Below are 26,972 nucleotides of genomic sequence, written 5' to 3'. Positions count from 1 at the left end.
GCCTGCCACACAGTCCTTGAGAGCATAGCCCTGGCTAGCCCCCTCCAGGATGACTCCGCAGCAGCTGTAATAGCCTGTGATCTGTGTGCCCAGGGATGGCCCAGAATCACAGCAGGACAAGACCTAAAGGAAACTAGCAGGTGCCATGATATATGACAGACCCTACCACACAAATCAAGTACGCGCTGTCACTTCTGCGTGACTGCGCAGGCTTCCTTCAGAGTCCACGGAATTCCTTGCCTGTCTATATGCAACTGTTTCTGAGACACTGGATGAGTGATACGATATCAAGTGGGAGAGAGAGAGAGAGAGAGAGATGTTAGACGTTACATCAGATAAGACGGGATCTGGAAATTGAAAGAGACTTAAAGCCATCATTCGCACTACACTTCATAAATGAATACAGCACTCTGTCAGGTTTATACGATGACAAATGAGCCTGCTCTCTGAAGAAACCTGAGGAGACTTAATACTCATTTTAGGGAATCCAGAATTAGTGATTTCAACTTATATCAAACCAAAATATCTTGCTATGATTTACCATGCTACTAACCATGAGATATATATATATATATATAATAAATCTACTTAAATGGTTTGTTTATTTAAGATGGTTTAGCATACAATCTAGGCTGACCTTCAACTTTTGACTTCCTTGCTTCAAATTCTCAAACGCTAGGACCGCAGGCAGGTGCCACCATTCCCAGACAAGTAACTGAATCTTGTCTGTGGGTAGGAATGGGTGCATCGTACACCAGCTGAGACTCAAGAGTTGTAACACAGGTTTAATGGTTAAGACCAGATATCTGTGGCCTGTGTCACCTCAAGGACCATGTAAGGTGAAATAAAAGTGCCATGCTGAACTTGCCTCCCCTTCACTGGCCCTGGGAAAGCTAGCCCTGCCTCTCACTGGACACTGCAGCAAGAAAGCTGACCCTTGCACGCAGTACAAATGGCCATACCACTCACAACAGGTGTGGGAAAATTGACCCCTTGTGGCATGGGTTTAGGGATGCTGGATCCTCCCCCTGGACGGAGGTGGGCAGCCCCAGAGGTTAGAATTGACCAGCTCATTTACCACCCAGCCCACAGTTGGGTCTTGGGTTGGCACACCCTAGCATCTACCCCATCTAGATCGTGTTAGAGCTCTTAAAGGACAGATCCTGAGGAATGATAACCATAGGATCTCCATGACTCGGGGCAGCCTTAGATATCCCAGCGCAGTTCAGATGAGGATCAAGTGATGATGGTGTACCAGAAAGCAGAGGCCTTGAACCAATCCGATGACTCACTGAATAAACACTTGCTAGGAAAACAAATTGGACAACAGGGTATACTTTGTGACCCACCATTCCCATAACCACCAGGACAGATAAAATTATTGGAGAGACAGAAAAGATGAAGAAGCAAAGAAGTTTTTATTTTCATTTTGTTCTCATTTTTGTTTGCTTGCTTGCTTTGTTTTGTTTTAAATTTTTGTTAGAAGGTGCTGCAGGGGTGATGGGGATAAAGAGGGACTAGAAGGTAAACAGAAATGGGGTTCGTCATGTGAAATACCCAAATAATCAATAACAAAAAAAAGACCAGATCAAAAGAGATTATGATATTCTGAAGAATATAGTATTCAGAAGACATTATAATATAAAATATTTATAATATAAAAATTAACCCATAACATGAAATCTCTACTAAAATGCTAAACTAAAATATGATTCACAGTGCCTTCCTGAACAGCCATCCCATCATTTTCTTGGTCCATCCATCCAGGACACAACTGGTCCTAGGCTTTGGAGTGAGATGGCAAGAAAAATAAAGGTACATTAAAAAGCTCACTATTCATAACACTTGGAGAACATGATCATAAAACTAATAATATTGGGACCTGCGCTGTAGGTTTCCAAGCTCTTAGACTATAAAGTCAACATACTACCCAGAGAACAGTCTTCACAGGGGCTCCTATAGAGCCAGGCAACCATTTCCCTTTGAAGCCCCTACTGTCTCAGTAGCTAGAGCAGCGGCTATTGGAGATTTCAAAGGTCAGGTCGCATTTACATACAATGCATTTCCCTATGCAAGCTCATAACAGAGGAGAACATGACTTCCCTCTCCTATAGTCATCTTGCTCCTTAAAAGTGGAAGAAACACAAAAGGCAGCAATTTTTCCTCACTACTAACTCCCATGGCCCCAGACTTATAGTGGAGGTAGCGGCAGAGAATAGTAGAGCCAACTGAATGCAGCTTGGGGCAATATGCAATCACTGAAACTGGAATTGAGCCTGGAACCCGCCGTGAGAGCACTGACAATCAAACTATGGTCAGGGCCCCAATTTTAACCCTCTCCCGAAGGGTACCACTTCCTGACACACAGTCACACCTCTCTTCACATCAAAGTAATTCCACCTGGCTTGGTCAGGAGTGTCATCTGCTGCTAGGTTAAATTATCACTCCTAAGCATGACACTAAGTTCAAACACGTGCAAATGTATGCTCATCACTTACCTTCTTCCCGATGAGCTTTTTCCGAAGAAATTCCCGGGCCTCAAACATGTAGGGAATGTCATATAGGGGGCGCAGTTTCTTGTTCTTATCCTGCAAGCAAAACAGAATATGCTATTAGAAATGGAAAAAGTTAACAAGGGCAATACTACAGTACAGGAATATATGTGAAACTGCTTATCTCCTAGAATCATAAATAGTAACTAAACACTAGACACCTTATAACTGGTCACTAAATAAATAGTTGATTGAAATGCTTTCTTGGGAGGAAAATTTCTTTTTCAAGTGGCAGGCTCAAAAGGAACAATTGGCATACAACTGTAGTGACCCAAGCAGGAAATAAGCAACACAGAAGAAATTCAGTATACACCGAGACCCATTGGACGCATGCACACATACATGTGCTAAATCTAATTTCAAGACAGCTATTAAGTAACTACCAACTAATAACTATATATAAACTTTACATTCTGAACACAAAACAAAGTTTAACATAGTAATAGAAGAAATACAAAGCAGCAACACTAAACAGTTTTCAGTAAGTATGAAGTGATGTGATAAGAATTCAGAGAAATGGAAAAAATAAATAATTCAGGAAAGTTTTATTGATATAGAATTCAATATATGTCGAGGACAGGAGAAAACAAGACAAAAACCGCTATTGTAAAAATTGGAATCACAAAAAAAAACGTACAAGGAAAGAGACAGAAAGGATGTATTTCAACATACACAATTAGGATCATCACCTTATGGCCCTACACACCTCTTCCAAGGCTGCTCCAAACAACTGTCACCTACAGTTGATCAGAAGGTCTTGATGAAGGAGACAGGAGTAGGAATACATAGAACTTAAGAAGCCTTTAAAGAAATGAATTAAGAGAACGTGGCAACACAGTGAACCGAGGGGAGGAGAAAAGGAGAGGAATCCAACCCCGTGTCACGATGACAGGACTAAGAAGTCCAGTCCAGAGCTGCCCGCCTATGGTGGGGGTGTGGAAACTTGAGGAATGTGCTTCATATAACCTGATATGATTGCAATAGTGTCTCTTTCACATGAGACTCTAAGTTCCAAGACAGCAAGACCCTACACATGTCTTTCTTCCTTTAAATCCTCAGAGCCACACACAGTATATCCCTTTTGGTATGTATTCAGATTAAGTATGGTAGGAGAACATGACTGCATGTACAGATTTAAGGCTCTGCAAGTTCCATGTTATATCTTGGGGGGCGGGTGTATGAAGGAGAAACCAGGAACTACTTCCTATCGTAGAGAGATTTCCATTCTCCACAGCTGGCTGACCTGGTCAAGTCTTTGTCATCTATTTTGTATCTGACAAAGGGAGATGCCTCTGTCCCATTTGAGTAATACTTTAAAAAAAGGTATTTGTAACTTCTTTTTACCTTAAATAGCTTTCAAGTAAAGAACTTTCATCATTTTAATGCTACTTTGAAAACTCATCCTAAAGTCAATATTAAGGAAAAAGGAAATGAAGTAGGTGTTTCCTCTTAGAAGCTAACTGAACTTTGATGTATTGAACACATAATAAGACATTTCAATTCACTGCCATGACCAAGAAAAGCTCTTATGAGAATGTAAATAATTCTTTCAGTTACAAAGAACTTTGAGCTTCCTATTCATCATGCCACTGACATCAACTTCCTCTGTGGAATTTAGAAGAGGGGAAGATGATCATTGTCCCAGCACTCTCAGAAAGAGAAGGCACATCTTTTCAAGAGCACGAGCATCCAAGCTCAGAACAAGGTCCTGAGGCAACAGGACCACTATCTATGTTTAGGTACTGCCTAAACATGAGAATTTCACAGAATAAGAGAAAAGTCAACATGGAGGTACTGAGGAGGGATTGCCCAGCCTAAGGGAATGCTGGATAATAATAAATTAAAAAAAAAAAAAAAAACAATTGAAAAATATGTATTATAGATATTTTATAAATATCCTGGAAGACAGGCATAATCAAGGGTCCACAAATTTCAAGAAGCTGTTGCACAGCAGGAAGTTAACCAAGCCCTCAAGTTACAGAAAGCTGAATCTAAAAGTTCACATCCTTCCCTAAAGTTAAAGAAGCCCTAAAGAATTCCTGGGGAGAAGAGAACCCCTTGCCTATCAAACAGCCTGCAACTCATGCTAGGGTGGACTTCTCCGTGGTGTGGGAACCTTTGAGTCATTCATGCTCCTGTAAAGGACCACATCCACTTTGGTAAAACCAGTAAATTCCTTGGTTTGGCAAGACAGATTCTGCTAGAATTGTCTCTTTGACCTGTCATAAATAGATGTTTGCTGCCAGGTATAACATTTAACATAGAGGTCCTAAAGAAAGTTAGTGATGACCTTTAATGCCACAGAAGACTTGCTGACAGATGTTACTTACTAGCATTGGACAGGATTCCATTTTGTTTTGCTTTGTGGTAAGGAGACTCAAACCAAAGCTTTGCAAATGCTAGCAAAGTCCTCTGTCATTGAACTCTATCCCAGCTCCAACAGGATTTTTAATAAAGACAAAAATCAATGCGTATCAGAATCAGCCCTCAGGAATAAAATAAAACCAATGGATTCACACTCACCACGCAAGAGAGGAAAATCTATTTACAAAGAGTAGCAGCGTGATTACAAAAACCTCAATGAACAAAAAAATGTTTTAAATTAATTGAACAAAGCAATGAAGTTGACTATCCACAGCCTGAATTTCAGTGCCTTACCTACATACCCTGAAACTCTATACAGGAATGAGAAAATGACAGCTGATTGGAATGTTATAAACTAAAAATGGAGTACATTTCCAGAAAGTATCCCAGTGAAGGCCACAGGATGATATATATATACACACACACACGACAACTGGTTATGTAAACAAGAATACTGTTCTGAAGCTACTCTTCAGGGCTGGCCAGATACAAAATCCCCTCAAAAGAAGGAAAGCGAAGAAATAGTATGTCACCAAGCACCCTACTTAAAAAAAAAAAAAAAAACAGGGCAAACTCAGACTCTGATTATATGTCTCTCATGAAGCTAGGAAAGAAGAAAAACCACAAGCAGAAAACAAGGGATCGCAAGAGAAAAAGGAACGATCTTGTTACTCTAACCCTTCAGAGCTAGGAGCTATTGACATCTACAAACATCTTACAAGAGAGATATTAGAAGTCCCTAAGAAGCCACAAAATAAAAGCAATTCCTCCAAATTACCAGGTACATAAAAGCCTTCGAAATCTCTAAGAGGCAATTGAGGTATGGAATGTATTCTGGGGGAACAGGACTGCAGCTGAATCTTCCTGCTAAAAGGGACTGTCTAGTTTAGATTCTAATTTACATGAAAATATTTTTTTCAAAATAAAAATAGAAGAGAATGCTTGCTTTATCTGGTGGGCGGATAATACACAAACCAATATGTGCTGTGATCACCATTCCTCCTGAGAACTGACATTGCGTGTAGGCCCTGCAATGACTCACATTAGAGACAGAGAGATAACTGCAATCATCCGTCCCTCTCCTCCAGCAAGAGGCCCAATACCCATAACTCAGCACATAAATATACACCCAGCCTTTTGACAGGAGGCATTTTGTGCCAGTAGCCAAAATAGTGAAGTGTGGGGTCAAAGAGCTTTTGAAGGGCAAAGCAGAGACCTCCTATCAAATCCTTGCTTTCGGGCTTTGCCTAACCCATCCCTAAAATCTGTAGCCATAAAAATATAATGACTTGGAAACAGTACAGTACTTCTTGGGGTTCAATAGGATGGGGCTAGGGGTAAGTAAAAGGTGGGTAAGACTTTTTAAAGTTCTCTATCAAAAACACAGAGCAAAGTAACGCGCAGACTTACTGGGTGTTAAAATAAATGCGGGAGCAGAGGGAAGGAGAAGAAACTTGAGTGGGCGCTGACATGACGTGCCTGTGGCAGGGTTCTCTGAGATTACATCTTCTCAGGGATTCGAGGGAGATATGGTCATCGGAATTCAGGCAAAGAGAACTAAGTGCAAACCAGGAGCGCCGGGTGGGCTCAAGACAAGACAAAGAAACTAGGCCTCTGGAACAAAAGGCAGGAGACAGGAAAAAGCAGCTTTATTTCCCAACTACCTCAACTTAAATCCTCCACTCAAAATACTTCTTAGAGGCATGTGATTAGCATCTGGACCACCCTGATCTTCAGGTGGAGGATTTACATTGCAACAAGGGAAATTAAAACAGCAATCCAGGTAGAACATGATAGTGGATAACAAATGGGTAGTAGCAGTAAAGAGGTAAGCTGTGGTCAGAAATGCAAGAATTGATAGGGAGACACTAACATAATGTGAAACGCCTAAGAAAGGCAAGAATCAGGACGACTTTTGGATCCAATAAGTAGGGGTAGTAAAATGAAAGAGGGAACGAGATGGCGTGGGCTAGAGAAAGGAGTCAGAGAAGGCCTGCAGTTGTGGGTCTGCAAGCTTCAGCTGCTAAGAAGCACGCGGAGCAGAATGGGCAGCTGGATGCACAAAGGTGGACTGGAGTGTGTGCGAACTGGTTTACTAGTCTGAAAGCATGGACAGAGATAACTGGATCCTCAGGAATGTGTCTAACACTGAGAGGTAATGCATCTGTATGGGGAGAGAGAGGAGCAACTAAGAAGAGTGATCAACTGTATCAGATACTGCAAACTTGCCCAAGCAAGATAGGGCTGAAGGCTCAAATTCTGTATCCAGCTAAGCGTGGTCTTGTTAAATTCATGAGGGGTAGCACTTGGGGACAGTAGGAGTAAAAGCCACATTAGATACAAGAATGAATATACAAGATAATGGAAAGAACAAAAAATTGAGAGAAAGCAAGAAACGACTTCAAAGATTCTGCTGGAAACCAGACAGAAATGAGGCAGGAGCTGGGAGAAGAATGGGGTGAAGAGTTTGGGGTTTCAATTGCAGATGAGTTCACCAGTACAAGGATGAGTGACATCAGAACAGAGGCAAGAACTACTAAAGCAGTGTCCTTAAATGCCAACGGGAAAACGCTTTGCACAGATAGAGCAACCTACTGCCGGTCTACATCTGTGCTCATGAAAGTCTCTGTTAGATGTAGGGGCAGGTGCTAGAACTTTCTTCTAATCATATCAATCCATTCATGGTTAGAAATTCTGACAAACTGGATACAAGAACTGATGAGAGTAGAGGCAAAAACTACTTCTACATAGATACTTCACTAAAGAACTCAGAATGCCGTTTATGAATAAAAAAAAATTCAGCCAGGCGGTGGTGGTGTATAGCTTTTATCCCATACTCAGAAGGCAGATTGGATCTCTGTGAGTTAGAGGCCACCCTGGTCTACAGAGTGAGTTCCAGAACTGCACAGCTGTTACACAGAGTAACCGTGTCGCCGTGTGTGTGTGTGTGTGTGTGTGTGTGTGTGTGTGTGTGTGTGTGTGTGTATGTGAGAGAGTAATTTCAATAACCAGAGAAGGTACATTAAAATTGTCACACTGACCAAAAAAAAAAAAAAAAAAAAAAAAATCTTAGGGAAAGAATGTGGAGGAAATTGGGAAGTGTCCCTTACTTAGTGCCCTACTACTTAATGAATGTTAATTATAGTATAGACCCCAGGCCCCAGCAGAAGACAAGTAAGGCAATGTCCATCTCAACACTGTACATAGTGTAGCTATATAATGGAATACAGCAATCAAGCTGGAATTTGAAAATAATATTTATCAAGAAAAGGAAGTTGCAGAAAGATTCAGTAAAACCCTACCTAAGTACAGAATAAACAGACAGAAAGAGTATTACGCTAAGCATAGAACTATGTCAGCAGCAAAGGTGGACAAACAGGGCTAATGATGCCCAGGAACTTTCATACATAAATGTAATGTGTGATATTAAAAAGTAAATATGAGAGACAATGTCAAGGTAGAAAACAGAGGCCAGGTGTTTATTACCACCAAACCTAGTAGACCTCCTTCACCCATTCCTGGCCACGTCATCTTCTGCTTTTATTCCTGTGTGCAGCAGACCAACTGGCTGTTACTCCCCTCACAAAACACACACCACATTCTCCTCCTCTATCAAAACGAGGGAAAAAGCCAGTCCAGCAGATGCGGCTTCACATGACGCAAAGGGAATACTTAACTACAAAATGTGCTACGAAATAAACAGGGTCAATAAGAAGTTTGACTTTTGTCTTAAAAATGAAACAGACTATAATATATTAATTAATGCATCCAAGCAGACTCACACTCTGTGATGATCTTAAAACTGTTGAATTAAAATAAGAACAGACATGATCCGACTTAAATGAATAAAATCTCAAACAGTAAATAATGGACCAGTCCCAGTAGCTCTGCCTCACATGGCTTCTTAATAAACAAAGGCTGCAATTTCCATTTGAATTATAGACTTAAAATAGGAACAGTATCACATGCCCTGGGCATATTTACAATCAAGGACCTTTCAATTCCCTTGGCAGCCAGGAGACAGATCCACAAGAATATCCACTGGTTTGCAGTCCTAAATACACAGAGCAGCACACACACACACACACACACACACACACACACACACACACACACACACACACACACACACAAAGAAAGTCTGCTAACCATGAAGCTTCAAGATAGCAGAGGTGAAGTTTTAACGAGTATCCACTGTAGCCAATGGGAGATACCTAAGTATGTCTACAGGAGTGTACAAACTATCCATGTTCAAACACCTACCAGCAGTTGTTACGACAGGGGTGGGAGGCAGCTTTATGTCTTAACTAGCTCTATGTATATTCCCCACTTAAGAATATGCAAGTCTATTACAGACACAAATATGTGTAGTACCAAATTTACAATACAATACATTTCATACATATCCCAGGGACTAAAGGAAAAAAAGTGAAGGTCTATAAGCCACACTTGAAAATGCTGGGGAGTAGAAGAAAAAGAATAAAGAATATGCTTAGTCTAGAAGTCATAAAAAAGAGGTCAGAGGTTTAGAAAAGCTAGAAAGCCACCATGAAGAGCTTGACTGAAGATAAAATAAACAAGTAGGTTAATAACAATTGGGGTATTCAATACTCCTTGACTTTCTATACAGACAACAAATGCAAACACTCAAGTACTGATGGAGAGGAAGACACAGTGTTCAAACATCCCTTCATACCAGCTAGTCCAAGACTAGGGATGGAATGGGAGACTCTATTAGAAAGCAAGCCCACGCGCAAGCAGAGAGGAATGGGTAGGTAGACCTTAACTCTTTCCCGAGGGCCAGTCTTACACTACCCAGGGTGACAGGAAAAGGGCAGAGGAGGTGGCAAATCCAGGAAACAGTCCCAGTTACAAACGTCTCCTGGCAAGCCGCCAGCAGAGCAGTTTCAGAGAACCAGAAGAATGAGTGAAGTAAAGCGAATGAAGGCAGCCTTGTGTCCTTGAAGGGGCTGACCCGTTATCTCCAGTGCACAGCATATGATTCTATTCTACAGGAACTTGCACATCCCAAAATTAAAGAACCGTTTCAAGACTATCGTGTAAGAAAAAAGCTCCCTCAAGAGATTGCTCTTCTACTCAATTACATAAGCCAACTAAGAGCCTTTTCAGAAGTGCTTGCTATTTATTGCTCTGATGCAGAGAGAAAGAGGAGGAACGAGCACAGACAGTGAAAAATGGGGAGGGGAGGAAATAAGAGGAGTAGAATCAACCCCCCCCCCTCCAAAGACCCCGTCAAGACTTTGAGAATAATTAGCTTGAGGCACTAAGGGTCCTACCCACTATTCAAGTAGCAAACCATATGTGGTCCCCTCACCTCAATGCAAAAGTTTCTGCAGGAAAGAGGAAGAGTAGAATAAAAGAACATTACAGCACCTCACAGACCTAAATTTTGCCAAAGGAAGCCAAGAATTGCAAATGAGAAACCGTGTAGCCAACAGAAGGGTAGGTCCCAGATCCACTGAGGAAAATTAAAAAGAAGGCAGCCCTGGGACCTGTCCCATCTGTCCTTCCTGCACAGGTGTGGCTACCCACACAGCAACTGGGCAGAAACCTTTCTGCCACCCACAAATGCTCTGAGAAGAAAACTCTGCTCTGATGAGAAGTAATGGCAGCACCGCCTTCTATAAAGAGGATCCAGGGGACAAGTCCAGGACAACATCAAGGGCATGGGACAATTGAAAAGGCTCAAGGTCAGTACCCCAGGGGCCAAATACAAAATAAGGTATCTTGATCTAAATGTGACACTCCTCAACCATCTCCTGGCACCAGATGACCAGGAACACGCAGGCCACTTGCTGTCAACAATATTGCATGTCTGGTTCCTGCCTGAGTCTGGTAGGGGCTACTGGTCTACCTGGTGATTAGCTTCAGTTTCCTCCCGTGATTGTCAAAATGATCATCTAGCCTTTTCAATGGTTTTGCAGTGAAAACCAGGCAAAAACATATGTTTTCAGAGAAACTAGAAACTAAGTGAACGCTAAGTTCGTGCTCAGAGAGCAGGCTAGAAAATACGAATTCCATGGGAAAAATGAAACCTACTTAGCTGAGTTAAGCTTTACAACATCTGACATGGGTGTTAACAAGAGACAAAAGAGATAAGGCAGTGCTATATCACTAATCATTTCCTACATTAGCACCATGATTTAATTATTTCATTCATGTCTTATCTTACCAGCCACCACACCTCACAAGGGAAGATCAGTGTGTGTGTGTGTGGGGGGGGGGATCTCTATGGCTTCTAAAGTGCCCAGCATGGAGCCAAACTGTTAGAAAGCACCAACAGTGAATAATAAAAAAATAAAATAAAATGTGGAACATTTCTGACAACTTAAATATACTCATTGTGATTTTTGGAATTAATGAAACAGATACATCTCCAAGTGGGATAAAAAGGAGAGAGCCATCTCTGCAGCTCCTTAACATGGTTAGCAAGTCACTGAATGAGGCCTCCATCACATTACATTAGCTGACTAAGAGCTACTGGCAACTAATGATCCTATTAGAGAACCTAGACTTGAAATCTCACTGCACAACTGTGAAAACCAAAGCCAAACAATCAATATACTCTTCTCTAATTTAGCCTGTTTGCTTAAGACAGAATGTTGCCATGATGCCTACACTGACCTTGTACTTGTCATCCTCCTGCCTCTGCCTTCTGAGATCCGAGAATAAACAAGTATGTGTCTCCAAGCCCTGCATGGTTATATCTTTAAGGCAATCCCATGTTTCTTTACAAGTTTAATGCAATGAACTCTATTACTTACCAGCTTTGAGGGAAAAGGAAACACACACACACACACACATACACACACACAATCTGTCAACAGCCAATGGTTATCAGGAAATCAGAAATCTTTACAGAACACAAATAACCCATTCAAGGAAAAATGAAGCAATAAACTAAAAACTCTGTCGCTGCAATGCTTCAACACTAAATACATTAAGCTATGATTAAAAACAAACGAGTAACTACCTGAGAAGAAGCAAAGACAGAAAAGAAAATGAAACAAAACAACAACAAAATTACCCAAAGCCCCATAATATAAGAGGTACAATCTAAACAAAAGTGTTTTATGGAGTGTTTTGTAGAAAGATGAAGGAGAGCTGGGACTACAGCTCACTGGAGTGCCTGTCTAGCAAGCATGAGACCCTCCATCTCCAACACCAAAGAAAGAGCTGAGGATGCAGCTCAGTGAGAGGACACGCCCAGTCTGGACCAGGCTCTGGGCCTCACCTCCATTGCAACGCTGAGAAATACTGAGAAATACTGAGAAAAGGAAGGCAGTAAAGATTGTGGGGTCCTTCTTTGTTCTAGAGGAGTGACAGGCAGTGATACAACAGGCATGAAGTTTTGCAAAATGAAATGAACTCGTCTGGTGTTTAAATGAACAGATGGAACAGAGGAGAAATACAAAATAATTAGCATCTCTGAGAAGAGACTCTTTTCTACCCAGTTAAGAATTCTTTAGACAAACTAGAAACATGAGTCGGTGTTAAAGGGGGAAATTCCTTCACTGGCAATGACATTAACAAGCCTACCACCACCAACAAACCAGAATTTACAGGCAGAAGGGAAAAGGAGTGGAAAAAGTGTTCCTCAAAGACAAAGCTCTGCTAGGATGTGGCCAAGTGGTAGAGCTCACACCTGGCATACACAGAGCACTGAGTTCCATCATGGGCACCAGAAAGAAAGAGACAAAACAGGAAACCGCACGTGAATATAATAAAACTTAAAAAGCGAAAGCAAAGTCTAACCCAGAGGTCTGCAAGGCAGAGTACAGGTAACTATACAGCAGCAGCAGGGACCAGCTGTTCCACAGCTGGCTCTGCCCCACTGCACTACTTTCCTTTCCATTGAAGACTCATAATTAACCAGTTGGCCTCAAGTCATGTTTTCTAGTAATGGAGAAATCTTCTCCTCCATTTTTTTACCCTTCATACCTATGCTAAAAATGGAGAGCCAGTGCCCTCGGAAAAGACAACCCCGTTACTTAAAGCACAGGCTACAAGCCAGATGAAACCCATCCAGCAGAGCAATGTGCCACAAGCCCTCCCACAGTTCTCAAAGAGAAGAAAGGAACTAGAGAGGGAAAAATACATCTCTTACAATAGGAAACCGATTTTCTCTATAACCACCAGCAAGATGGGATGGGCCTATTCGGAGGACTGTATCATTCTGTAGAGAAATGCCTCTTTGTGAATATCTTCCTTTCTTCACCATATTAAAAAATAATAATTATTATTAAAGTTTCTTCCTGGAACAACACAGAAGGGAAAATGATGCTAGATATGACACTATTATTTAGGTGGTGGCAAAGGAACCTTCAATAGAGCCAGAGTTCCAGTCAAATTTGTACAATACATTCTTGTGCTTTTCAAAACAGGGGACTGAATTATGTAAGTGCACGGCAGAAAGGCCTCCCTTTAGACACCGACTTTGTGCTTGGCCAGTTGCATCCCTCCAAGATCTAAATTAAGCTGCCATGTCTAGTACCACATATTTTATCCATCAAGCCAGCCTGCTCTCAGCCATTCTGAGACAGGCACCCATCTAATGTGATTCAATGAAGACCACTTTCCTTTACTGTATGATGTACACGGCATTAATCAAATGGCTCTATCACTTACCACCCACTACTACAATGCAGAAAAATGGCCAAGTGAAAGGAAAAGGGACTATGAACTGTGTGTTCACACACACACTCTCTCTCTCTCTCTCTCTCTCTCTCTCTCTCTCTCTCTCTCTCTCTCTCTCTCACACACACACACACACACACACACACACACACACACACACAGTTTCAGCACCCAGCTGTCACAAAAGTTTTATGTATAGATAACACAGTATGTCTTGACCTAACGGATGAAGAAGGGAGCTTAACAAGATCTCAGTAGAGGTTGTTGTTAGCTGTCCTTCATGACATCTCAAAGTGAGCCTATAGCACCTGTTTGGATCTTTTTGTTCCCAAAGTTTGGGCGCAGTAAACAAACTCACAAGTAACAAAAACCCACAGGACAGCTATTTGTAAATGAAGGAGAGAGAGCATAAGCAAGGGCCTCTCACTCCACAACTGTTTGCCCTGTAAGCAACTTAACACTGGCACCCAGATCTGGGAGTATAAGTTTGCAATTCTCCAGATCAAGCCATAAAGAAGATGAAATTTTATCTACTTAAAATATTTCTATGGCCACTACGTCACCATTGCACCATGACAACCATACCATAACTTTTCCTGTTGTGGTCTCCTAACTTCTGCAATGCACAGAAGCAACACTACTTTAAATTCATTTCTAAATTACTGTCAACCAAGAGGAACTGTTTGATGCCTGCTATGTGACTGGCACATTAACATATTAATTCTGTAATCATCCTCACAACAACAAATAAAGCTGGCATTACTAACTTTACTTCTGAGACCTGAGAAATTTGATGCTCAGAGAAATAGCATGTCCAACCAGTTTCACACAGGGCTGTATAAAAGATCTTATGTCACTGAGTTCATCTTTACCATTTCAGTATTCCTTGTCTTTGCATTGTCTAGAATTGACACGGTAGCCAAAAGTATTCTCTGTATAACTAGACAAAGAAAACTGACTAGAGAGCAGTAGTAATTCAAGTGTTCTATTGAACCTGGAGCCTCATACGTGCTGGCATTTATTAGTCCCAGTCTCCAATCGCATTCCGTAACATACATGCCCACCTCCCTGTGCACACATGTGCATCACCATCCAACCAAAGGGACCATTGCACATGACAAGCTTCCATTGTTAAGATACGTGATGGCAGAAAAATAAATGCCTGAAAGAGTTAACAACTTGCAATGAGTAAAGCAGAAGTCTTTCAAGCCAGTGTGTATCTAATCTACGGAGCCTGCAAGATAGAGAAATTATACAATAAGGGAACAATATAACCTATAATTTTTCTCTTCTTGGTATGTTGCTGAACACTCTCACGGGCACTGAATCATTCTGCGGCTTTAAAGCCCAATCACAAGGAGAACACATTTACAATTATGTTAAAGAAGGAAAACTAAAGATAGCTTCAACATGCCAATGTGACTACTGTATCTGAGCAGAAGATAAATAAAGTAAGGATTGGTACAGACCGCAAACTCAGTGGAACCCAAAACAGCAACAAAATAACATTTCTCTACTATATCAGTGTTGCTATTATGTACTTTGTCCTTTGTCATGCAATGAATTCTAGAAATATCTGTTAAGGCAACTGCAAACAAAAAAGGGGGAAGGAGTGTTTATTGGTAATCAAGAAAATGGAACTTGGTACTTCACAGTCACAGGATGAAAAAAGTCAACAAGTATGTTTCACAAAAGTGCGTATACATAACACATTTTTATGTTTTGTGTGTTTTACCATAATAAAAAAAAACTAAGCACATTTCAAGATAATATTCCACTGACTCTTTAATCTGATAGAAACATCAGGCATGTGATCAAATTCAATTTCCACACTAATATGAGAATTTTCAGATTACTGGTTGAGAGCTAAAAAGAGATTACTCGGTTACAACTTATGAACATAATTGAGCAAGCTGGCCCATTTCTGGTCCCCAAAACTATCTTCAAATGGTCTGCTTCTTGAACAAGCCCCACAAAGCCATCATCTAGTGCCATTTTATGTAATAAATTATCTTAGTGTGACTGTCATCTTGGTTAAAATCAATTAAATCAGCTGATCAATTAAAGCATCTGCAAAGATCATATTCAAGCCAGGTATAGTGGCACATGCCTTTAATCAATACTTGGGAAACAGAGAAAGACGGAACCCTGGAGTGCCAAGCCGGCCAGGGTACAGTGAAATCTTAAAGAGGCAAACAAACAACAAAAATCATGTTCAAAAATCACCATTGCTTCGCAAGGAAAGCTTGTGGGAGCTCTGTGGCCAAGCCTCTTCTTTTTCCTCAGCATGTCCAGCCCAAGCTGGTACATGTACCCTTATAGCCTAGAGCTGGACAAGGTATTTAGGGGCAAAAGCAACAGACTGGTATCCTGATGACACCATTGCCATTTAATTCCAAAACTGTTTACAGAAAGGAGAGGCTCGGAGAAGTGGAGGCCCTTTGGTACATCACTGAAGACAGACAGGAATTTAAAGTAGCTCCAAATGAACATGCGCTGTTGACTGTAACAGGGCAACTAAAACACCCCATGCTACCTCTCCAATAGCTTGAATAAGAAAAAAAGCAGTCATGTTCCTGTAGTCCAGAAAGTAGGTCCCTACTCCCCGAAGAACAGAGCTCAAATGTGAAGAGAAAGGGAAACTAACTCTGGACTGAACCTGAACCAACTCCCTCTCTGGAAGAGCTCGGCAAGGTGACCTCCTCACCTGGAAGCTGGGCTCTGCCTCACCATTAGATGACAAGAAATGCTGGGTGGCTCCAACAAATGTTGCTGAATTCGAGAAAACTACCCAGGGTCACTGCTAATGAGAAAGCCAGAACATCTTGCCACCAAGCTATACAATGTTTACCTAATAAATCTTACAGATTTGAACACAACCCAAGATCAGGAGGTTACTAAAAAAAAAACAAAACAAAACAAAAAAACTGACAACCACACCAGCCTAAAAATCTACATCATTACTTCTATGTCCCTTAAAGATATATCATATAACGGTTTGGCAAATGTAAATGAAAAGGCTACCCTAAAAACATGAACAAATTTTTCTTTGTGAATAATTTGATGGAAACACATGACTGCTATCTCTTTGAAGATACTTCTTGTTTTAGCATGTTGTAACTTTATTCTCATAACTTTCTGTTAGGAAACGTACACACCAGAGAGGTCCCCAAGCAGAGCGAATAGGGCATCCAAACTCAGTAAGCAGATCCTCACTAACAATGCAACAAGTGGATGATGAGAGAAACCAACCTACACACCTGTCTTTTCGCAGCATGCACACTGGATTTCCTAGAAGGCAGATATATGTCTTATGCATGCTGGGGCACTGCCTGAATACTGATGGTCCCAAATGTCTGGGCTAACATCAAGTATGCAAACAGTATTGCTATATAGGATATTTTCTCTGCGAGAATGAAAAGTATAAAATTCCCTTAACTTTAGCTATAAAAAATTCAGTAATTTATCTCACACTAATTATAAACTCAGATTTAATCAGACAGGGCTAAGCTCAAGTTTATGCATGTATAACTTATGAATTAAAAAAGGGTTTGCCAATCGATTTGAGTACAGCTAAGGGTTATGTTTAAGCGTCTTAACTGAATTAATATACCGACAGACCATTGATATAACTATAACTTTACAATTAACAGCAAACCTCTATGGGCTGCTATTTGGCAGCAATGAAAGACACCCGGCTTATAGATCCCACACAATGTGGAGGGGATGACAATGGAACGGACTGGAGGTGGGAGAAAAGTGAAGCAAAGCCATCAGACAGATTTCCCTGAATAAGCGTGAAGTGACCTCGGGGAAATCAATGACATTGTTTAAAAAGTGTATGCATATGCCAGTTACTACAGAAACTGCCCTTGTTCTCAATGGGAAAGGGGGAAAAGCTTGATGTGCTGGTCAAGAACTACAGGGCTAGGAAACATACACAAGGCACTATGAACAGATGAAGGGTAGCAGGACATAACATGACATTTGAGCTAAGGTTGAAGGATAGAGGACCAGTTGCTACAGCGATGTAAAGGCGTAGTCTAGAAGTGGGAAGCAGAAACTCCATGGACATGGAAGTTTAAAAGGGAGAGGACTCACCGCACCAGTGATCCAAGGGATAAGAGAGTCTGTAGGAAGAGGACAATGGGGTCCAAACACTGTAACACATCATCATCATAATAACCACACAATAAGTCTAACATAACCATACGAGTGGAAAAAGCTGCTAACTCCAGGCAGCTGAGTAGTTGGGAAAATGAAGGTAAGTTTATATTCATCTTTCAATAACGAGCATTAGCTAAAAAGAGGGTATTAGAGTTCAGGTGAATGCTGGATTTAGTTTTTAAAGAAGCTGAAATCATCTATTGAATGATTAAAAGGTAGCAAAAGAGACAGACAGTTGAGCTAAATTCTATCTTATCAATCCAGACGGATGTGATCATGAATGATTCACAACTACTCTATGCCCTGATCTGCTAATTGCAAACTGGATGATCTGGGAACTATGTACTTGTCTCCAGCAGGGACTTAAAACTTATTCATCTCTGTAGCCCCTGGCCCCTGGTACTGTGTCTAACACATGGTGCACTGCTCAATTAATGTTTGTTGAATAAAATTACTTAATCTCTCTGGACTTCAATTTCCACCTCTGTTAAAAAGAAGAATTGGCTAGATCTAAATGATGTCCCTTCTAGCTCTAAATGCCCATCAGCCTCGGAGTGTTACATTAAATGGGTCAATTCCCTATGATTCTTTGCAAATGCACCATGTTGTACAATTCACATTCAACCAAGGGCATGAGAACATCAAAGCTGTGCCACCATTCTTGAGCGGCTTCTTTGAGGTGGAGATGTTTCCATTAAATCAGGTCAAAGGAAGGAAATGGCAGGTAGAGCACATCAGAACGTGTACGCATGACAGGCATAGCTTTTTTCCACCCCCACCCCCCCCCAGCATTAGTTGTCAGTCTGTCCAGACATGGGCCCTACATGGGAATCTTCAAAATGGTACAGAAATTTTAAATGTTCATTTTCAAAAATTCAAAGGCAACAAATCTGTAAAAATATTAGATCTTCTAGGCCCAAGCTATTTAAAAGTTTGAATCCCAGTTGGAAGTTGAATCCCAGAAGGAAGAGAAAGGAAAAACCACTAGCAGCTCCCGGGTAGGAAGAAATGCAATACATCGCAGCATCACTTGCTACCTCGTGAGCAATCAGCTTTTCATTATGATCATGAATGAAACAGCCTCAGCTCAGAAAGCAGCTGTGTACATACTGTGAAAAAGAAGAAATGCCAAACAGTAACCTCAGACGGTGCCATCCCTGTTCCATCACAAAGTTAACCACATTAGTTTGGTGAAGCGATCAACAGTCAAAAAAGCTGCAGTTATGACAAAGCTACGGACTTTTCATCTGACTCTTTCTCTACTTCTAACACCAGAAGTTCTTCCAAGTTTTCCAGTTCAACCCACAAATTTATATTATAAAATCATATAAGTAATAATTCAATATGTTATAAACAGAAGGGAACAGTGCTAACAATTTAATCTAGACTAATCTGCCAAAAGTATCGCTATCACATACGTTTTAGTAACAATGCTTTTGCCTGATCTCATTTCTAAAGATTAACCACTTAAATGGTCACGTGTTCATACATTTGGTGGATTATATATATTACTTGGTCTTCTCTAGTTCCTACACTAACCAGAAAACATTTATTTGGCCATTATGCCAATCAATTCAAATAAAAATCAAATACCATCATGTAAAACTTACAGTTTAAAAGAAAATCTCAACAAAACAAACCCCTCTTGTTACACAGATACTTTTAAAATTATCTACTTGGGTTAGTAAGAAGGGTCAGTGAGTCAAGGTGCTTGCCACTAAGATATTAACCCTCCACCCCCGGAAGCCACAGAGAGAGAGGGGGATGGAAAGATCTACATCACGAAGTTGTATTTTGACCTCCATAGTAGATGATGTGACACACACATACATGCACAACCACACACAGCATTAATTGACCATTTGCACAGCTGCTATCTTAGAGCCTCTAAAGCACACACTGATTTTGTAAAGCGACTATTGGTATAGTCAGCTGTAATGGCAAAATTTCAGGAACAATATAATAAAGAGCTACACCTTTTCCACTTCAGTTGCCGTTGCCTTGAAAACATCTCTTTGTAAATTATCATTATTTACTTCATCTAATTTAGCTGTAGTAAAGCTAAACTGTTCAAGAGGAGAGAAGATAAAAGAATGAAGCAAACATTAATGGCTCTGCTTTTTTATCCCATTTTATTAAGAGCTTTACATGGTGTTCAATAATTACAGATATTATCCCTTCCAACCACAAACCAACGCTGTAACCTAAGAGTTCAGAGTGCCAAGGCCTTGGAGGACTAAGAAATTGTTCCAAAGGGCAGATGAGTGATTAAAAAGGATGAGAAAAGGGTGTGCCCCAGACATTCCCTCCCTGAGGGGAAAACTTACAAGCAAATTTATATATTTGACCAACCTCAGAGGCAACCCATTTGATCAATCCCGCAGGTTGTGTGTACAGTAGCACATCAATGTAATTATTTCACATTTCCCTGCAATTTAATTCAAATACTCCATTCTTAGACAGCGCACATGTGCATGCACACACATAGGCAACTAAGAGAAATACAGCAAAGGATCAAAGGGAAACCAACAGCAGATCAAAGGAAAGATGTAAGGATAGAGTCCTCAGGGTGAGCTGTTACCCCAAATCCTGGACTCGATGGCTTATCTGACTCTTCACAAACAAATCAGGACACATGGTGAACAAAGGGTAGACGAAGAAATTGTCTCAAATGAGATTTTAAATGAGTCATGCTCAGTAACCCAGACAGTTTCATTTACTTATCTAACTGAACAATGTCTTTTATCCCAGAGGCCATTATTAACAAGACATTGCATATGCCTAAAATACACAGTGACCAATTTAAAATAAAATTCAAGAGAAAATGATACGTGCATGAAAACAGAGCATGAGCTCCACGTTTACCAAACTTAGCCCTCAATTTTGAAGTTTGTGTGGTGAAGCCCTGCATCATTGGGTATAATCGAGAAGCCTAAGAAAAGGGAAGTGAGAAACAGCTATCAACAACTCATGTGAAACTGGTATGGCTCCGTGCTGATGGCAGGGAAAGTGTCCTGAAAAAAATGCCCCTCACATTTTTTTACATATCTTTCCTAATACAAATAGATACTAAGGTAGAAGCTAAAATGGTTTTACGGTCTTCTGTGCATGCTTGGAAAGCAGAGAGGCATAGGAAGGTACGAGACTAAATGAACAGGCAGCATAGCAGGGGTTATTAAGGCAGCTACATCTGCAATCTCAATACAAGTTAAATTCAATGATCTGTGCCAAGAGTCAGATAATAGAAAATTTTAAGTGTCCAATATATATTGTCCTTAAACACTATCCTGTCAGCCACCATTAAATACCATTTTGTTAGCTTATAAAATTGATATTTCATATCTAGGGAGTGTACAATGGATTAACTCTCGGAAAGAATTCAAGGCTTTAGCCACACATTTGAGGTTTTGCAAATAAACATTAAGAATGAATTCGATAGCAAGAATGCTAACTAAATTTCACAACTATTGAACTTCTAGCAATTATAGTCACCCAGAAAGATACTGAACTGTTAAATTACTTTTAGGGCAAAAGGCTTAAATAGCTCAACTCCCTAGTGGCTATCCCAGGTAATATTTCTTAAAAGGCTGTCATCTCACAATTAATAAACTTGTACAAGCATCTCCATTCTTGAGTAGAATACATCAGATGTCACAAAATGAATCAATATCACTTCTATCTTTGTATAATCGGACTCAGCTCATGACAGAAGCAGTCATTAAACAATCCTGGGAGAGGCCATATGCCTTGCCCTTGCTCGCTGCACTGTTCATCCTTCAATTAATTTCTGCTTGGACATTCTTTTCTCCCTCCCACTGGTAATCGGAAGTCCTGCTTTGCTTTCACACACATCCATCCCTGGTTGTCAAGTTTCTTCAGGTCTTACTGCTGTCAAGGTATTCATGGCTTTCTCTAAAAATTATTCTCATACCATGCATTCTCCCTTTCAATAAATCACTTTCCCTCTTCATTAACATACTCAAAAACCCAATTTTTGTCAATTTCAATAATGATTAGAGGTTTAAAAAAAAAAAAAAAAAAAAAAAAAACCACATGTCAATGAACTTGGGACTGACTGATGTCCACCCCAGTAGTCACAAAATGAAAAGATGGAGAACAATGTGCTGAGCCTAGTAAATTACTCCAGATTGACAACAGTCTATCACTCTGACATTACGCCTTCTGAGAAGTAGTTCTTCATTCTCCTATGAAATCATGGCAGACGTAAGGGGTAAAGACACACTTCCAGACCTGAAGATGACCTTGTTTTCCAGGGCAGGGGAGGAGGGGAGGAAAAGGAGGCAATAGGAAAGAATAGAGGGTTCAGGGGAAAGGGACAAGGCGTAATTCTGGGAGGGAGACAGGAGTCCAATGATGAAGAGCACAGCTTTGCCCAGAGATGCTAGCCAGTGTGGCATAAGGCGGAACCTTTTGGGAAGAAGGGTGACAGACACAATCTGAATTTTACAAAGACCAAATGAGCAGCTATGTAGGATGAGAGATCGAAGAGGATAATATTCCAAGCAAAGAACCAAAAATCTATGTAGGGAAACAGAAAATGAATGTTATCCCAGTTTGTGGGGGTGGGGTGAGGTTCTTGGGACTCTGTTCTGCAGCTTAGTCCTGCTTTGTCTATATAAAGTTATTATTACATAGCGTGACCTACGTGCAGAAATCCACAAAAGTGCGTAGTGTTCAGCTAATTATGGCTGCTTTAAAATATGTAAATATTTTCTTCCTGCCACCCACAGGGTACTTATAGCAGCATTGGACACTGAAATGAAGGTAGCCCAACATATAATTTTCAATTTGCTTAAAATATTATGCCTTTTATTGCAAACCTTGTGTGGGATGTTTTTTGTTTTATTTTTGGGTGCCTTGAATGTATGTATGATTCTCAAACATCAACTTTGTACATAATAATGTCATGTTCCAATACCAAAGGGATTGACCATTTTTGCTAAAGTGTCAATCTAGGTATGGTGGTAGTTTTCTATAAATACAATTACTGTCGACATTAAAAAGGAGACAGCTTGAAGAATGGCTCAATAGATAAGTACACTGGGTCTTCTTGTAGGGGACTTCGGTTCAATTTCCAGCAGCCACATCACACCTCACAGGGGATCTGACAATCCCTTCAGGCATCCACAGTCACAGCACATATGCAGTGCACAGACATGTAGGCAAAACACTCATACACATAACAATGAATTATAAACATTTGAGCCAGACATGGTGACACATGACTTTAATCCCAGCACTTGGGAGGCAGGTGCATCACTGAGTTAAAGGCCAGCCTGATCTACACAGTAAGTTCCAGTACAGACAGCACTACACCAAAATAGGAACCATGGGAATGGGAGAGTATGCTTGGACTACAATCTCAGAGCATTCGGCAACCTCAATCACCAGTGTGGTGAATGTACCCAGCCTCTCTCATAAGCATTGGTCTATAAAATCTAAAAGTGGAAGGAAATCCATTTCCCCATGACATCAAATGACTGTGGCAGCAAGAAGCTGCTGCTAGTCTGTTAATACAATATTCATCAAGGGTGAATGAGAATCACAGTGTTCTGCTAATCACTGTCACCAGACCAATACCTTGTCAATCACCAAGCAGAGGTAGCCTGTTCCTCATGAGTAAAACATATCCACATCGAATAAGGCTTTAGAAAATTAAAAGGGATGAAGAAGAAAGAGTCAGGATAATGCAAAACTTAGGTAACAGCTGTCAGACATCACTTCTGTAATAGCGGGCACATCTGGTTCAGTGTCTGCTGGGAACAGCACCACAGCTCTGCATATCCAAATAAAAAAAGGTGCCATACTGGAAGGTGAGTCGCTCATACTTCTGCAGGTGAAGATATAATCACCCTTTAACAAGAACAAAACCAGAATTATTTTTCCTTACTTCCTGTGTCATCTTAACATTGGTCCCCACACTACTGCAGCATCTTTGTTGAATTACAGAAGAATTCAACATTACTGCTCCAATCTTTCCTATCTGGAAAAGTGGGGGACAAGACAACGCTTCATCCACTGGGCCCTTCTACTTTATTGCATTCCCATATGAAGCAAATGTACAGCAATGAAAAAAACCTCAGTCCAGACCACAAAATGCCCATCATCCCTGATAGTCAAGATGGCCAGGAGCTCCAGCGTGCACAACCACAGAGGTTCCAAGTGGGCTTTAGCTACTTCCTCTCCCTTCCACACAACTTTAAAGACCTAATAGGCTAGGCTGATTGAATCATGACTCTCTTGCCAAATTAAAAATCATTACTCTGTACAGTAGCCGATTAAATTCTATTTTCAGCAAACTAACAACCCATATCTGCCCCAAAGGACTGTAACCTATGACAGAATGAGGTTTAAGTAGAAAAATAAACTCCTAGGCTTGCTTGAGACATCATGACCTCAAAGGAATCACATCCCATCTGAAGATGCAGAATCTTATCGGCGTCCCTGGTGAGAATGCAGAAACCGAGCATGGCTTTGCACCCTGCCCTGTGCAATGAATCACAACGACTACTGCTCTGATCAAAATTCCACTACAATAGCTTCACCTTTCTCCCTGAAAATAAGCAGACCTCGGCTGTGACTGTACTCAACAGCAAGGGAGGTCAGCGTTTAAATTCATGTTTGCTTAGAGGTCCTAGGCTTGATCACGAGCAACGGCCCCCCACCCCCAAACACACACACACAGGTACATAAGATGCCAGTCTAAGAGCTTGCTGGACAGGATAAGGACAATCCAGAAGAGAGTCAAAATACTGCAGCTTGACTGTGAGAACTCTTAAGTAAGAACTACTACCTCTTGAGTAAATGGCATATAACTCAGGCTAAACTGTTGTGGGAACTGAAGGGAAAAGGAGGAATTGGACCAGGTTCTGAAGTTACTGGATTTCTGTATCTTGGGTTCCCCTCTGTGAAATGATTATTGTGAAAAGCTCAGGTATTATTCTTATGTATTCAGAAGACTGAATGCTTTGGGGCAGTCTGGTTGCTAGAGTGACACTTCATTACTACTTTTGCTTTGGTTTATTAATAAGAGAAGGGAAGCTACACTGGATGCATCTGACCACCTTGCTCTGATTAAGGCTAACCAGAAGATATTCCTTGGGGAAAAGGTAGGCCTGAAAAAAAAAAAAGTCTTGCCAATCAAATCACAAATGCTCATAGCCAGATTTCTATTCCAAATGAAAATCTAGATACAGCCCCCTTCTTCCTTTCCTAGACTCCTATGAAACAACAGCCCTGCTATTATCTCTGGCCCAGTAAGGTAAAAGAACCAAGATGAGTTAAAATCACATAGGACACCAGCCACAATGGCTCACCCCAGAACTTGGAAGGCTAAAGGAAGAGGGCTACTGTCATTTGAGACTTCCTTGGGCTACATACTGAATTCTAAACAAACCTGAGCTACTATGTAAGATCCTATGTCAATCAATCAATCTGCTTTAAAATTATAAAGGAAAGTCAATGATCATAGCAATAAACCAGTTCCATTTTTATTGAAATCAGTAACGCAATTTTGCCAGCTGGTATAATAGATGTTAACATAAAGCAAAATAGAACCAAAAAACAAAACAGACAAACAAAAACCAAAGCTGGCAAGATAACTGTCATAAGTTATAGACAGCTTTAGCAAGAAGTACTTAATACAGTTCCCCATCACCACCACATTAAGCAGAGATAGGATTCCACATGGTCTGTTCTGAGTTTTACTATCTGGTGTCCTGCAGGAAAATCCCTCATGTTTCTTACTATCTCTGCAGTGCAGCCTAACAAGGAAGTCATAAAGCTTGAGTTTTCTATAGCTCAACAGGATTCTAAATGCTGCCAGAATCATAGAGAACTCACTTTTCAGCTACAAGACACCTCAGGCAACTAAATCCCCAGTATGATGTGAAACTTTGCTTCAGGAACGTGACTGTTGCTCTGGTCTTCTAAATGACCCAAATGGATAAAAGGGAATCTAAAATTAAGGATTTTGTCTTCTCGTTGTCTAATTTGTCGGTTACAGCACTGAAACAATTCTTGCAAAAGAGATAAGACAGACTAGTGGTGTCATTATGATTAGTGAGCTAAACTGCAGATAGAGGACACTAGAACATGCTTTTATTATGTCAGGAAGAAAAATTACAACGGAAGATATCTTTGAAGAAGTAATGGTTTTAGGCCCAAATTTGAGATGGGGAAAAAAAAAAAAAAAAAAAAAACAGCAATACAACAATGCTGCAATCATTCCCATTGGGATTCTTACTGGACAAGTTAGTCGCATGGTCACTATAACATCAGACTCTGGACACATGTACTTTGACCAGCAAAAGAAATGTGATGCAGGCACCCAGCCTACTGTTTTCTTTCATGATATCCTTTGATTGCTTTTCTTGTTGCTTAAATTTTACAACCAAAACTACCATGTCTACTTGGTGTAATATGAAAGTAATTACAAAACAGACTAAAAAATGAAATCTTACACTGCTACAAAATATTTCAGCCCATTTAGAGGGAACTGTCAAGTAACAAACAGTTCCTACACTTGCTATTGCCTCAAGGCAGGAAAGACCTCTCCCTCCAATCTATACAGGCTGCCCTTTTCTGCTATGAAATGGGAAGCTTTTTTATTTTTTATTTTATTTACAATTTAGCATATGATGTGTAGCAGAATCAGGTGTATTTCTGGAAAATTGATTTTGTGTGTGTGTGTGTGTATATATATATATATATGGCTAGATGAGAGAAAGAAACAACTAGAAGGAGCCAATTCAGAGGTATTTATGGCAGTAGAATAAAGATGTATTAGGACTACAAATGTTCAAAGGGTGTTCTGTTCAATAGCAGATACCCTAACAAATTTTAAATGACTCCAACAACCAAGAACCCCCTAGGTTTCATGATGAATTCTAGTGTAATAATATGTCACTACCACTCATGTGACAGAGAAGAAATTTCTTCATGTGCTGCAATAATCCCCTGCCACCACTGAAAGGCTGAACCGTGGGTTTAGGAAATTTGAAATGCAAGTATGCAGGTAAGTACCTTACCTTATTACACATAGACTAATTAAGAAGCAAATTATTTGTCAAGATATTAGCATAACAAATCAAATTTAAATGACACGTGAGAATAAGCCATTCAAAATGAAAGTCAAGAATACTATGATAAATCTTTCAATGGAAAGAGAACAAAAATATCAGACCTAAGCGAAGAAGCCAGAAGATCTCA

At 40.5% G+C, this 26,972-nt stretch overlaps 1 protein-coding gene across 1 annotated transcript in view; it reads right to left on the bottom strand.

Moving 5' to 3' along the window:
* The window catches only part of Snd1 (staphylococcal nuclease and tudor domain containing 1), a 395,467-nt gene that overhangs the window by 258,257 nt on the left and 110,238 nt on the right, over window positions 1-26,972 (bottom strand). The window contains exon 11 of the mRNA XM_051175794.1: window positions 2,499-2,588. Within this exon, the coding sequence (XP_051031751.1) occupies window positions 2,499-2,588 (90 nt within the window). The remainder of the gene's footprint in view (window positions 1-2,498; window positions 2,589-26,972) is intronic.

This window comes from Phodopus roborovskii, unplaced genomic scaffold (genome assembly GCF_943737965.1).
Source record: "Phodopus roborovskii unplaced genomic scaffold, PHOROB, whole genome shotgun sequence".
Lineage (NCBI taxonomy): Eukaryota > Metazoa > Chordata > Mammalia > Rodentia > Cricetidae > Phodopus > Phodopus roborovskii.
The sequence above is the reverse complement of the archived record's forward strand: the minus strand, read 5'-3'. Positions and strand labels throughout refer to the sequence as shown.